We start from the raw sequence: 14,819 nt of genomic DNA, 5'->3' as shown, positions 1-14,819 counted from the left end.
TCTACAGTTATATATTTCACCACTCAGCATGCTGCATCTGATCCTTAGCTGGTATAAATCAAAGCAACTCCATTGAAGATAATGAAGCTATGACAGTTTCCACCAGCTGATAATTTTCAGATTTACCTTCTCTCTCAGAAATCGTAATGGTTTCACCCAAGAAAAAAGAACTGTTATATGTGTGTGCTCATTGCTGATGTGGTGGTATGCTTAGCTGACACTGAAATAACAACTGGAAAGCATAAGGAACTACATCTAAAAGATATGGGATACCCACAATCATTTTTAATTAACATGCCAGATTTTCTTCTCTTCTACTAGTTGAGATAGGAAAGTGCAGGAAGCCTGCCCAGTTCCATCCATTTTTGTGCATTCCGCACCCTTCATGTAATTGATGGCCTCATGGAGATGCATGCAATTTTTGAAATGGCAGAGGACCATTTCAATGTAAATGACCTGACAGAGTCACCTATTGCACCTCACCTTTGTAATATACAGTATGAGAAAAACCTAGTGTGTAACCAACAAGAAAAAAAGAGGCCTTTGCAAGCGCTAAGCTTTTCAGCCATTCTGCCTCTGAAAATATAGGGCCTGATTCTGATCTCACATACAAAGAGGAATAGGAGTGGAGTTACACGAACATAAATTTGGTCTCAAAGGAGAATGAACAAAACAAAACTATCGATAAACTCCTTGTGTGCTTTCAGTTAATGAGGCCTCCATAAGATCACATTCTATCTCGAAGCTATATTTTCCATTGCTTTGTCTGCTTGCAAAACTTTTAATGGAACAAGTTTTTCTGGCAGAAGAACACTGATTTTTATCTTTAATGGGCAGCCTCTCTATCATTTAGCTTCAGGAAACAGCTTCCTCGTTGTAAACTGCCTGAGAGTGGTGACAGCTAGTCAATTTCAAAAGAAGTCAGTGGAGATTTGCTTGCTAAATTTGGGAAGGAATTCAGAAATGCTGAAAGCTGCAGATGATATTATGGAACAGGAGGACTCTACTTCTCAAAATGGAGAAATGACAAGCTGGGATATCAATGACATCAAACTTCCTCAGGTACGTGGGTATGTTTTAGAAGGTATTTTAGAAGTTCATCCAATCATAGAATGCCTTCTGAAACATCCATATTTTATTATCTTTCCTCATTTGCCACTGCCCTAGTATCCGTGGTCTAGATGGCAAAATGAGATTCTCTGTTGAACAGCTAGAAAATTATTCTATAAAACATTTAAACATTCATACATTTAGCCTTGAATTACACCCTTGAAAGAGCTGTCTGTGTGTTATAAGAAATAGTGATACTGTAGTTTCACTAGCTTTATAGTCCACTGGTTGGATGAAGCAGCCATTTAGTATTTTATTTGATCTTCTTTGTTGAATGTCTTATTTACTGCATACCATTCAAACCCTGCTCTGAATACATAATTATTAATTTTCTCATTGGCTTAGGACTATAATATCTGAGTGCTGCATAAACACTAATGTATTTATTTTCACAACATCACTCTGAGGTGAAGGGATGTTATTATCCTATTTTACAGATGGTACCTGAAGCACAGAGATTAAGGTCAAAGGTGTCCAGTAACTTTGGGTGCCTAGGAATTGATTTTTCAGAGTACTTTGCATTACATAGTATTTTATATGTTCAAAAAGCACAGATGCTTTTCAACTGATTTCAGTTGCAGCTGTGAGTGCTCAGCACTTCTGCAAATCAGAGCCCAGGTTCCAATTGGGAGCCCTGAAAAGGAGTGACACGATTAGTGTCCATGTGTGAAATGTTTTGTTTATGTGACTTGCCCAGATTCACACAGAAACTCTTTTGGCAGAGGCAGGGATAGAATTCAGTTGTCTAGGGTGACCTGCCACTGTCTTAACCACAAGACCATCCTCCTGCATGCCTTTGCCTCATTCACTTCACACCTTCCAACTTCTGCAACAAATGAGGCAATGGACAACATCCTAATTACACCACTCTGATTCATTCCCAGAGCACTGCCAGTCTGTGCATTGATGACACACGGGTTCGGTAGCAAAAATAAAGTCATTCAAGATGATGTCATAATGCAGAGGTACAAGGGGGACAAATTAGGGTTGCACAGACCATTTCCTAACTTCTGAGTGCTTCTTTGCAGCCTTTAAGTTCTTTTAATGTAGTGTTGTATGTATGTAATTTCCTGGGTTTTAAAGAAGAGCAAACTGAAAGAAGTGAAACTCCATTATGTGGCACCATATTGACACCAACATGGGTCATCAACGTTCTTGGAACATTCAGATCCAGACCTCTGCCACTTGAGCCAACAGAATAATTTAGGACACTAGTTGGTTGTCATCCTGTATGTGGACCAGATGCTAGAAGGGCATGATGGATCTGTTACTAGAAAACCCACTTTGGCTATGGGTTTCAGAGATAATTGTTGGCAGCAGATGAATAGTGACCCCCAAGCTCTTTATCCCAGTCCCAGTTTCCTTCTTTGTGCTCCGCATCTGAGTCCCAGTCTTTGACTATCTCAGCTTCAAGTCTTGATCTCCCTTCTTCGGCTTCTCATCCCAATATCCCCCCAGGCTTCTTGTCCCAGACTCCTTGCCTAGCAACTCAGTCCCTCACCCCTCCAACCCCAACTCCTCATCCAATCTGTCTTCCCCCTACTCCCACTCACAATCAGTCCCCACCCAGTCTCCTTGACTCAGTCCCCATCCACCCCAAAGGCTCCTTGTCCAAATCTACTCCCTCCTCCCATAGGTCTATTTCTTGTCCCATCTGCATTCGTGTCAGGAGGATCCCACCTCCACACTGCTTAGGTGCCAGCAGATGGAACACAGAGAACACAGAAGAAACAGTCTCCCTGTTCTCAGTTCCTGAGCCTGAAGCCACAGCAGCTCCCAGCAGCTGGAAGCAACAATTGCAGGGAGAGTCTCTATCAGCCACTGGATCCCTGATCTGGAACATGCTCAGTGCAGATTAAATCTTAGGAGAATTTAGCTGTCAAACTCTTACAAGTCTCTACTGAGCATTTGTGAACTGAGTACAGCTGGCCATAACTCAGGGTTTTCAGTTCCCAAAAAGTTTTGGTATTTTGGAATTTGTTTTTTTTGTTCTGAACTGAATCAAAAACAATTGTACCAAGGCTTTTGTGCACCAACAAAGCCTGAAAATTTTCATTTCGGAAGCACAGAAACATATTTCCAAAATTAAATATGTGAAATCGACATTCTTGTCAGTTTCACTGCTGCTAGCACAAATAGACAAAAATGTCACTTTCATTCAGCAGCTGCCTGGCTCCCACCAGGCAGCACCACCATGCAGTTTGTCACAGAGCTGGAAAACAGGGTTTCCAGATTCCTAGGCCAGCTGGCTCCTGGGCCTATCCACTCAGGTGTCCAGTAGACCAGGGAGCCAACTGGCCTGGGAATCCAGAAACCTTGGGCCCCCCCCCCTCCCCCCAGCATGCAGCTGTCTGCCTGGTGGAGCTACCCGACAGCCATGGACACTGGAAGCAAGACGCAGGATTTCCTGGCACCCAATTCTTCAGCAGGCAGCCTGGAAGACCTGTGGGCTTATCTACACAAATATTTAGTTCGTGGAAAGCTGGGGTATAAATCAATCCCTCACAAGCCAGCTGCCCGCTAAGTGTCCATGAATGCTGCTATTGCACGTTAACAGTTCGATAGTGAGCTTTGACCTACCCTGCTTTGAAACAGGAGTAGATTAACTTAGCTTGAGCTGGGGTTCACAGGGCTTCCAGGCTCCTTGCTACGAAGCTGCGAGCTGAGCTGCGGCTCGAGTCGGGGCACCCAGGGCTTTCAGGCTGTCCGCTCCAAGCAGGGAACCTTCAAGCGCTGACATGATGGGATTGTCTAGAGCCTGAGCTGGAGCCCAGGTTTTCAGAGTTCTAGGAGCCTTGCTCCACAGCAGAGAGATGGGCAGTACTGCTACAGAGAGGGGAGCGTAGCTGCCAGGAGAGCTCCAGCTGGGGCTGTTAGTCTCAGGACTTTTGTGCTTGGGGCTTCTGGAGCTGCCAGGCTGTCTGTGGAATGGGGAACCTGGAAACCCTGCGATCCCCAGTGCAGGGCAGTCTGCATGGCATGGCTGCCCCAGCACTGTGGACCCTGGAACGTGGGCTCTGCAGCAGCCCTCCAGGAAACCGGGTTCTGAGTAAAGTTTTGAGTAGTTTTATCAAATCTGTAACAGATTCAGTGAAACATTCACTCTGCTGAGCTGCAACTTTCTGATGAAATCTAGATTTGTCGGAAAATTTCTGGCCAGTTCTAGAATCAAGATTTTGTTCAAAGGAACAGAACTTGTCAAATTTGGGGAGTTTTTTCACAGGGATGGCAAAGAAATATCCCTGGTGCTAGTCTTTCACAATAGATCTCCCAGTCGCAGAGCTTCTGTGCTATTTTTGTGGATCGTAGTCTCTTCTGACCTTTTCTCCTTTCTTTACTTTCATTAAACTCAAGGGAAAAAAACCAGTGCTTTCCTGAGACTTAGTTCATGTTGTCACCAGTCTATTTCCCATGAAGGCATTAGAGTGGTTAGTTGGTTCTTTATAACCTATTTACATTTTCTTCTTGTACTGACTGTAGCCATTGTGTCAATGTCTGGCTGGTCCCTTGCTAAAATGTCATTATTTTTATGTAGTTTTATATTTGTTGTTTACCATATAGATTTTGCTCAACCTGTACCAGAAAAATAAGGTCTGACTAAAATGTTATAGATTTTTTATTGGTTTTTTGTTTGTTTTAAGTTACTATAGAAATCTGATGTGAGAATTAACAATTGACCTGAACAAAAACTCTGGATCTGGAGGCCCAAGAAACTTTCGGGTAGTCTGGATACGCTTCAGTGCTCATCCTCTCTCTACGAAGAGTCAAGCTGAACCAAACCCAATGGTTGGCTCTGATTCTAAACTTTGCAGCACCGGCCCATCTGTGGTGAAGTAGGCCATGGAGCTTATAAGAAATTAGCAAGCTAATAATTGTCTAACTTTGAGGGCTGTGAAGGGTACTTTATTTAAAGTAGGTGGCTTACAGTTATCATGGCACCCGGCCTTCCACTCCTGAGACTGCTTTGCACCTGGCTGGGCCCTGGAACAAGTTAGAGCAGCCTGAAGGCCAAAGGGCTGTCCTGGCAGCTGGTGAGATCAGCGGAGCAAAGGGGAACTGGTCCCTTTCCCCGCCATCCCCAAGCCTATACCGAAGGAATCCTCCTGTTACTGGCTAATCTGTATTTAGGCTTGCTTCACATGGCCAGAGTGACAAGGATCTAGTCTATTGTCCTCATACTAAGAAACTACTTTCTTTCCTAGCCTAAAATGTGGCATTCTTTGGGTTCTTAACAGGATGTGAAACAAACAGATTGGTTTCAGGAATGGCCAGATTCCTATGTAAAGCATATCTATAGTTCGGATGATAAAAATGCTCAGAGGCATCTGAGTAGCTGGGCAATGAGAAACACCAATAACCACAACTCTCGCATCTTAAAAAAGTCTTGCCTTGGAGTAGTGGTCTGCAGCAATGACTGTTCAGCCGCGGATGGGAGGAAGATATATCTGAGACCTGCTATATGTGATAAAGCCAGGCAAAAACAGCAAAGTAAGTATGACTATGTGGAGATGGCAACACCTACCTTGGTTCGCTTGTTATTAATACTTTAGTTAATAAATTATCACAAGATCATAGACATTAAAACTGGAAGAGACTTATTGATTATCCAGTCTCTCTCACTGCCATTGCAACAGTATTCCCTATTATTAAATATAACTTGCATATTTCGGAAGAATTTTAATGAGTATTGATACCTTTTTGTTTTCTACTGCATTTGGCTTCTCAAAACTTTCTTTTGCAGCTGGCTAAGTTTTAAAAGTCAGCATGTACTGTCCATTTTGCTTTAGCTAAAACTTGATATCCAGCTTGGTTCAGATGAGTTTGTAGTATATTAATCTGCACAGGAACCTCACTTCCACAGGAAAATATTTTTACTTAAATGTGACCTCCAAAGGAAAATAAATGGGCTGATTTTTTTATGATGTAGAAAATAATTATTTTTCTAAAGAAAAGGTATTTGGGTTTTTTACTTATTTTTGTGTTAGAAATTCAGCTCCTGTCTATGTCAGAAGATTTTATGATGACTGGAAAATTACTGAAAAAGTGACAACAAAAGCTGAGAGATTAAAAATTGAGTAATTCAGAAGGGAAGAGATTTTAGCTGGACTTGTTAAAATTCTTTTTTGATTGTTTCATTTTGTTAACGGTGACTAATGAACAGTTTGGATAAAGAAAGATTTTGTTAAAGACTTCAGTTAAAGCTAGGCTTGGAAGGATTCAGTTTCATTGGTAAAAGTCAGTAAACATTGATTTCACAGTACACACACTAATTGACAAAAAAAAGCCTTCAATAATAATCAAAACTTACAGATAGGCAAAGTAAGAAAAATGCCGGTTGAGAACTTATTAGAGTTTGATTTAAGGATATTTACTTTGCATATTTTTACATGTGATGTTATGCCCCTGATAATTTTGCACAACTGTGAAAATTTAAACCAATAAAAGAATTTTAAAAATGCATAATCTATATTAGCTGTCAAAATTTACTTACAAAAATAAAAATCAAATTCTGCCAAATTTAGTTGAAGTGATGGACCCCATAATAAATGTCCCTGTGCTCCCAAATAGGTCCCCAGCCAAAGCAGGGAAGATCAGGCCTGGTCTACACTCTCACCGGCAGTATCTCCCGTCGACATACTTACATTGACGTACCACGGTGTCTTAACGGTGCTGTGTCGACGGGAGATGCCATTCCATCGACACAGCCTTACTCCTTTCAAGGAGGTGGATTACCGGCATCAATTGGAGAGGCCATCTGGGGATTGATTGACCGGGTCTACATGAAATTCCTGATACTTCTGAGTAGAGCTGGTTGAAAATTGGCATTTCTGTTTCTCACGAAATTCTGACATTTCAAAATTTCCTTTCTTCCCAAATCACAATGAAAAGACAAAATTTCAAAATTTTCCACAAAATAGAATTGCCAAAAAAAACCTGGTTTCAGAAGTATCTAAATGACTTAATCAAAATTTCTTGTTTTGATAAGGTTGAAGTACTTTGCTTCAACTTTATCATTTCAGAATATATTATATTAGTTGAAATGAGGCACTTGAACGCACAGTCAACCTGTGGGAACTCATTGCCACGGGATGTAGTGAAGGCCAAAACTATAACAGGGTTAAAAAAAAGACTTTATGGTCCATCAATGGGTATTAGCCAGGATGGTCAGGGAAGCAACCCCATGCTCTGAGTGTCCCTAGCCTCTGATTGCCAGAAGCTGGGAGTGGACGACAAGGGATGGATCACTTGATTATTGTCTGTTCTGTTCCCTCTGAAGCACCTGGCATTGGCCAATGTCAGAAGACAGGACACTGGGCTACATGGACCATTGGTCTGACCCAGTATGGGTCTTATGTTCTATGATAAATTTTCATTGAACGTTTTGATGAAATTGGTGCAGTCTGATAAAATGTTTATTTTGTTGAATCAGCATTTTCCAGTGGAAAATTGTCCTATCAGAAAATTTTCAACCACGCCTACTTCTAGGTAAATACCCTCATTGCTCAGCCTTTCAGCCCTTTTTTTATACTTCACTGAAAAACTGAAGTAGGGCAAAAAAATACAGTTTTTATAAATATCCTTTGCAGGTCACCTTGAGCTATAAAACAGGAGAAAGGTCACTATTTGCCAGTGTTGATTTTCTAGATGTATGAAAGGTTTTTTTGCACAGTTCTACTCAATGCATCTTCTGAGCCCACAAGCACCAAAAGGTAACAACCTATTGCCAAAGAACCATTTTCACAGAGAGGATTCATCTGACTGTTAGATCCTCTGCCCAGATGATAATGTATCCTCCTCCTCTTGTTCCAGGGAAATGCTGCCCAAACTGCAGTGGACCTTTAAAGCTTATTTCCTGTCGAGGCCATGGCGGGTACCCTGTCACCAACTTCTGGAGGCATGAAGGGCCATTCATATTTTTTCAGGTTGGTGGAAAACGGTTTGTATTTGACCAATTTAAAAAGGTATTAAATCAGCTTAACTAAAGACATTTATTTGTCCTAACAAACAAGGATCTTATATCATCGTTACTTTGTAAGGCATCATACTTTTCACATACAGCCTCTTCCAAAGCACATCAAATCAATCGGAGTCTTTCCATTGGTTTCAGTGGGCTTTGGATCAGGCCCACGAGGGTATGTCTACACTGCAGCTGGGTAGACAGACATGCACTAGGTTTGCTTGCGCTAGTGCACTAAAAATAGCAGTGAGGCTGGTACTGCACAGATGACGGCACTGTCTAGCCACTCGAGTACAGACCCAAGGGGGAAGGCAGGCTTGTACTTAAAAGCCACACAGTTGTTTTTAGTGTGCTCGCTCAAGCAGCGCTAGCGTGTGTCTATCCAGGCAAGGAGACCCTCTCCCAGAGGCAGTGTAGACATTATCGGATAAAGGCCTGACCCTTCCAGCTTCAGAAATGCTGGGTTACGGTTACAACCTTCCCAGGATCCACCGTCCAGGAATAAGGATTTCTTAGAACAGTAAGGAGTCAGTGGCAAGCATTTGTCTGTGGTAGCCCATCATATACACACTGTACTTCATTAGCATTTATACCAATCGCGCAAACATTTAGATAATGGGCCAGGTCATGACTGATGTAAACAGATTTTTTTAAAGCTTTACTCTAACCCTTTGAGAAATGTTCAGAGTTGGAGTTTTTATTTTGTATGTATTTAAACCCCTGTTACCATAATACATGAGTTCCTCACAACATTTAATGTATTTGTCCTGACACTACCCTGTGCAGCAAAGTAGTGCTATTATCCACTTTTTACAGATGAGGAACTGAGGCACAAAGAGGATAAGTGACTTGCCTAAGGTCGCAGAGGAAATCTGGGGCAGAATGGGGAATTGAACCTTGATCTCTCAAGTCCAAGTTCTGGACTATCGTTCCTCTTCTCCAGCTCTTTGTACCTGCTGGGGATGTGATCTAACATTTACTTTTAACAACTATATCATATTGAATTTACAAACATGCTTATATCAAAGATATAGAGGTGGAAATTGATTTTCTGATTAATCATACCATATATACAGTATATTCTTAGTTTTGAAAGATATATGTATGTTATTTAGAGAAAAGAACTAATGGAACTGGCTTCTCACACATACTATAGGGAGGGAGGGACGCTTCCCCCACACACTTTAGTTCTGACTGGCAGCAACCCTGCAAGTCCTGTCTCTCTTGAGAAGAGCCCTATCTGTAAATGTTGTGCAATTGTTTTGTGATTTCAGCAAATGTCCACCAGCATCAGACCACCCTCTTCTGTTTTGCTGAACTGAATATACCACAGGAGGTGAAAAGATCTAATCCACTGGGCCACCCAGCCCCTATGTGGGATTTAAATATGTGCCATAAGTCCTGCCCTCTTAAAGTTACTGCATGGACTTTGTTTTTAACTTTAATTTATCCCATTCCTTTCTAAAGTCCAAGGGGGCCCATGATCACCCAAGACCAGAAACAAAACTAGAAGCAGAAGCAAGAAGATCAATTCAGAAAGCACATACAGCTTTTTCTCCCACCTCTCCAAGACTAAAAAGATGTCGGGAGGCTGAGGTAACTTTTATTATTAACCTACAAAACACAGAGGGCTCAACTGTCCCTTGTCCAATGTGCCATGCTGCTCAGGCTACCTGGACCTTGGGTCTGGGAGACAGCAACCTCTACACATGGAATAAAAACTATGGCCAGATTCTCCCCCCCTTAGAAAAAGCCACAGGAGAGGAGACATCTCTCTTTGCAGCTGCCCTCTCAGAACTCTCCCCCAATGGTTGTGTTGTGGGGGCTCTCGCCCAGCAGAATGAGCTGGGATTTTACCAAAATAACCTGCAAATCCCCATGATATGTGTAGCTATCAAGGATCCACTAGAGGCGTAGGATTATCGATATGGAAATTGTGCAGTAACTCCAGGTTCCCTTGTGCCATCCCCACCTCCAGATATCTATCTGCCAGTGTGATGCTAAACGGGAGTTGACTTTCCCCACTTGCTGTGTAGATCCTACCAATGATGTAGAGGAGGCGTCACAGAGAAGTTAATGCCACCTCAGCTTGAGTTCAGGTTTCTATGAATTCAGCAGGGTTGGTGGGAGTTAATGTGCATTCTTCAGGCCTTGGCCCTTTCTGGCCCCCTTCCCACATGGGCCTTTCTACACAAATATGGAGAGCTCTCTGCAGAGCCAAGAGGATGATGTTACAGAGATGGCTGCTCCCTGCCCTGACTGTGTGGCAAGGGTGAGACCCACAGGCACAGAGGGCAGTGTCCATGCACAGATCTCATGAGTGTAGTCTGGCTCTGAGTAAGGAAATCGGGTCGGTCAGCAGAGCTATCCCTGGTGTGAATTTATCGGCATTCTCTGGGAGAGGCCACTTTACAGATATTGCATATCACAAATCCCCAGCTGCATCTGCCGTTTGGTGGGCTCAGGTTAGTGACACCACAGGTTGGTGTGCTTGACATCGATACTCCTTCTGGCTGCTGAAGGAAGGTATGAATGATTTTCAGAGGGAGCTAACTCCCTCCTGATCTCTCAGGTCTGTATGAATGTGTGTGGGGAACTGGGGAATCCTTGAAGCTCCAAAGACTCTTAGCGGAATGGAAGCACAGATAAAACAGCAAAGGCTAAACCAACCAGAATGAAACACTCCTGTGGAAGATCTAAGTTAGTTTTAGTGATAATATGCTGGGGGAGCGGGCATGACAAAGTGGAGTTCAAGAGTGACTCAGTGGGAGATACTGACTTCTGAGGAAACAGGAAGAGAATACATGAAGGCAGCTAGTGTCTGATACAAGAACAAGGGGATGTAAATTTTGAAAAAGCAAATGAGTCCTTGTGTAAAACTCTGACAAATACTCTGTTCAGAAACAGCTATTCTCCTATAGTTTCAATTCTGTCCTTATTTGCATAGGTGCAGTTCTCACCCATGTAACGAGTTTGGGTCCCATTGCCATTTTTCCCGTTTGCCTGTTCTAACTCAAGCAAAACTCCCACTGTCCACTTCTCGATTCTTCTCCCATTAAAGTCAATGAGGGTTTTGACTCTTAAATTCAGTGGGAGCAGGACTGGGCCCAAGACTCCATAAATACACGTTGTTTGGGCCAGATCCTCCACTGGTGCAAATCAGCTTAACCGCTCTGTTAGTATTCTGGCTCCTTGTTCCCCTCAAGCTCATTTGTTTTTGCTGCTTTTTCTCTCCTTGAAATCATGATCCACTGTCACATGCTGACAATTCCAACAAAAACTACCGGTAGTTGTGAGATCACAGAGGATTTTGACTTCAGATGAAGAATAACTTGCTGAAGATGAAAAACTCTCAAAGAAAAGATCTTGTTATAACATGCCAGGAAGGAGAAGTATAGAAAATATCTGATTTAGAAATAGAATAGTTTTAAATAGAATGTTTTCAAACTTTTCCATGTGGCATCAGCTGGTCTTCAACTAAGGCAGGGCTGGGCCCTAAAAAATGTACAGTCGGTGGAATTTCTTCATACAGAAAACTCCAGAATATGTCAAGGGAGTTTTACTATGGCTGGATTCATCAAGTCATAAAGTTTCAATAATTAAAAGGATGCAAAAGTTAAATGACAAAGAACAGAGGACTGTAAGCACTAATCATTAAATATACATAAAAGAAGGTGTTCTGCAAGGAATTAAACCTTGTAAAATTATAATCCAATAATTAGAGTATTTAAAGAGATTGCAAAATACCCAGAAACTATGCTTAGCAGAATACTTCTAGTGTGCTGCACCTTCGTTGAATGAAACTGACATTTGTAGAGCTCAGTTTTAAAGAAATAAAAATGTCAATTAAAAATAAGGGGAAAGACTTTTACAAACATCTGAAGAATAATATTTATTGGGGTAAAAAAAAAATCCACTTAAAATGTAACAAGCATTTAAAAACATCCATCCTATCCAATTACAGCAAAGCTCCACAGAAACAAGTAAATGGGATTCTGTGATAGTAAATGTATTAAACAGCAATTTCGTTAACAAATATTATTTTGATATACTCTGGTACCTGCTTCTAGGTATATTTTCTCATAAGTCATTGAAAGGACTTTGGAGGCTGAACTATCTATCATACTTATATGGCCCCATCACCATCGCATCCGAACACTCTACCTTTAATGTATTTATTATTACAATCCCCCTCTGAAGTATTATTATCTCCATTTTACAGACAGGGCAGAGTGATTATGTGACTTGCCCAGGGTCACATAGAAAGTCTATGTCAGAGAAGAGAACCCAGATCTTAAAAGTCCCAAACTAGCATCCGAACACCAGCCATCCTCCTCCTTTCTCTGAACTCTGACTTTCAGTTGCTGTTTATCATTACGGGCCCCAACCCTGTTCCTCTATTATGGATAAACAGAAACTAGTTCAAAGGAAGAGACACCAGACTTGGATGGGTTTCTAGACCTTTCAAGCTGAAATATCTCTTATACTGTACCATCAGCCTACAAAGATTCACCATTATAGATGCCTACCATTAATTTAACACAAGGAGAGAAGAAGTATGAACTCAGATACCTTTGATATTCTGACTGGATCTGTTTTTCTTGTTTGTATTAAGAGAATTAATCGGTCTGGGTTAGTTACAAAGGGTTTTTTCTTTCTTTTTGGTTTTTTTATTTGTTTTGTTAATTATTACATTTCATTTTTATTTCTTAAGTCCCTGACAGGTGAGATGCAAAGTCCAGAAACTTTGCCTTTACTTCTTTCCAGTCAGGAAGACTACATATCACCCTGTAGTTTTAATGGACATTTAATAGACAAAAACCCTCAAGAGCAAATAATAAATAATTGTTTGTCTCTTGCAAAAAATCATGGTTTTGGAAGATCCCCTTACCTCACAGAGCACTGTCAGGATATAGGCTCTAACAAATACTATGAGAAGTGCAAAGAAATTGGCAGCAGGGAGTGTGATAGCAGAGATCTGTCTGGATCTTCTGTCTGCAGTATGTATGCTGACTATGGAGAACTACAACCCTGGAATAAGAACACTGCCCTCGAAAGGAATCCATGTACTGACAAGTGTTGCAATGATTCTGCTTTATCTTTGACTGATCTGCATTGTGAAATCGTTTCTTCACAAAACTGTATGGACTCCAGTATCCAACATGATCCTAATATACCGCCTACAACAAAAGCCAGCTACCATCCGTTGAGGTCTAACATAGGCCTGTCTGGAGACGATTTTTATGAAGGGAAATTGTGTGTGAATTACAACAGCAGCTACATCCCTTCCTCTTTGTACCATCTCTCTCAGGAGGAGCCCTACCTCATTATGAACTCTGTACATCACCATCAGCAGCCTTCACCACCCATGAAAAGCAACGAATGGGACTTTGAAGAAGAAAGAAAATACACCAATCTGGATTACTGCAACAATGAAATGTTTTTTAGTCTCTATCCTTTAAGATGATCATGTTTATAATTTCCCCTCTTCCCAGCACCTGTAAAAGTGGGCCAGATTCTTTGCTCTGTGTAAAGTGAATGTAAAATGCTGCCTTTCTGATTGGGTACTCCTTTACCCCTTGCTCTACACAGGCATAAAAGATTGCAGACGGGCAGATAAGCAGGCTCAGGGAGCACAGTCACCCTGCACCTCCCTGGAGGCCTTTCCTCTTCCTTGTGCAGAGGGAAGGGGAGCCATAATCCAACCCAATTCAGTTTATCCCCTACACCATTCCCTGGGGTTTTTTATCTATTCCGTTTGTGGACCTGTCCATTCATGGTACCTCACTGATCTCTTCTGTCACTCTTGAACTGTTCTTAACATTAGCAATTTCTCTTTTGCAAAACTTGCCATACTTTAGTTCAAGGCTGCAACAGTCCTTGAATATGTATGTCCCTTATTCCACCCCACATTTAAACTATGGTCAACTTGATTTTAATAGGGCGCAATCTGTGGGCAGCACTCATGAAAAATCAAGCCAAGTGTTAGGTGCCTAAATATGGATTTTGCTGCCTACCGTTAGAGGACCAACTTTGAAAATTTTGGCATAGATTTCTTTGAGCTTCCCTTGGAACTTGTATCTTTTCAGCAGTTTTATAATTTCTGTAGCTCTTTGGATTCTGTTTCATTGCTCTCCATTCTACAGCAAGGTGCATGGTATGCAGCATGGTATTCCAGAGCTCTGGACTAAGATGGAGTTTAGCAGTGATCACTAGATGACACTGCTCTGGACCCAGATACTCTTGAACTCTGCAGAGTTCAGATCTAAATCCACATTTCATGGTTGGCTCCTATTAATATAATGGACTGAACCAAAACCCTGAATCCAAACACCTTTGAGCTTAGAGATCCAGATCCAAGATTTGTAGTTTGAGTCCATCTCTACTCTCTAATCTAATAAGCAATGCCCGGACGATATGTTATGATGTGAGATACTGTAAATTTTTATTGGTACTAGCCTGGGTCAAGAGTATTACAAAATAAGTGGCAGTAAAAATTTTATAGTATCCCATACCATGCGATACTTGGTGTCTGTCAAACAGGTTCAGGCTAATCATTTGTCTTTTGTTTGCATGTTTCCTTTCTTTAGATTCTCTTTGCCTTTCCCACTTTGAAGTATGGTAGTTGCTATGGAAATGATACCCTCAGCAGTAAGGGTGGAGTTTAGTGACATTTACAAGAGCAGGATACAGTATATTTATAGAATGTTTCAAAATGTATATTGCAGTTTGTGAAATAGAAGGGTCTGTA

General features: G+C 41.5%; 1 protein-coding gene across 1 annotated transcript; it reads left to right on the top strand.

The window, feature by feature from the left end:
• Positions 1 to 963: 963 nt before the first annotated feature.
• On the top strand, positions 964 to 13,573 carry GCM1 (glial cells missing transcription factor 1). The gene is made up of 5 exons (XM_067565529.1): positions 964 to 1,062; positions 5,346 to 5,598; positions 7,921 to 8,033; positions 9,536 to 9,664; positions 12,783 to 13,573. Exons 1-5 carry the CDS (start codon positions 964 to 966, stop codon positions 13,533 to 13,535), a joined length of 1,347 nt encoding a protein of 448 aa, XP_067421630.1. The 3' UTR covers positions 13,536 to 13,573.
• Positions 13,574 to 14,819: the final 1,246 nt, after the last annotated feature.

This window comes from Emydura macquarii, unplaced genomic scaffold, assembly GCF_026122565.2.
Source record: "Emydura macquarii macquarii isolate MOO-44397 ecotype Brisbane River unplaced genomic scaffold, CSIRO-AGI_Emac_v2 contig_2680, whole genome shotgun sequence".
NCBI lineage: Eukaryota > Metazoa > Chordata > Testudines > Chelidae > Emydura > Emydura macquarii.
This window is presented reverse-complemented; position numbering and strand designations above follow the sequence as displayed.

Coding starts and splice junctions, on each gene's coding strand:
- GCM1 (XM_067565529.1), top strand. CDS start 964: ATGCTGAAAGCTGCAGATGATATTATGGAACAGGAGGACTCTACTTCT. Junction 8,034..9,535: donor GGCCATTCATATTTTTTCAG/GTTGGTGGAAAA, acceptor TCCTTTCTAAAG/TCCAAGGGGGCCCATGATCA. Junction 9,665..12,782: donor AAAGATGTCGGGAGGCTGAG/GTAACTTTTATT, acceptor TTATTTCTTAAG/TCCCTGACAGGTGAGATGCA.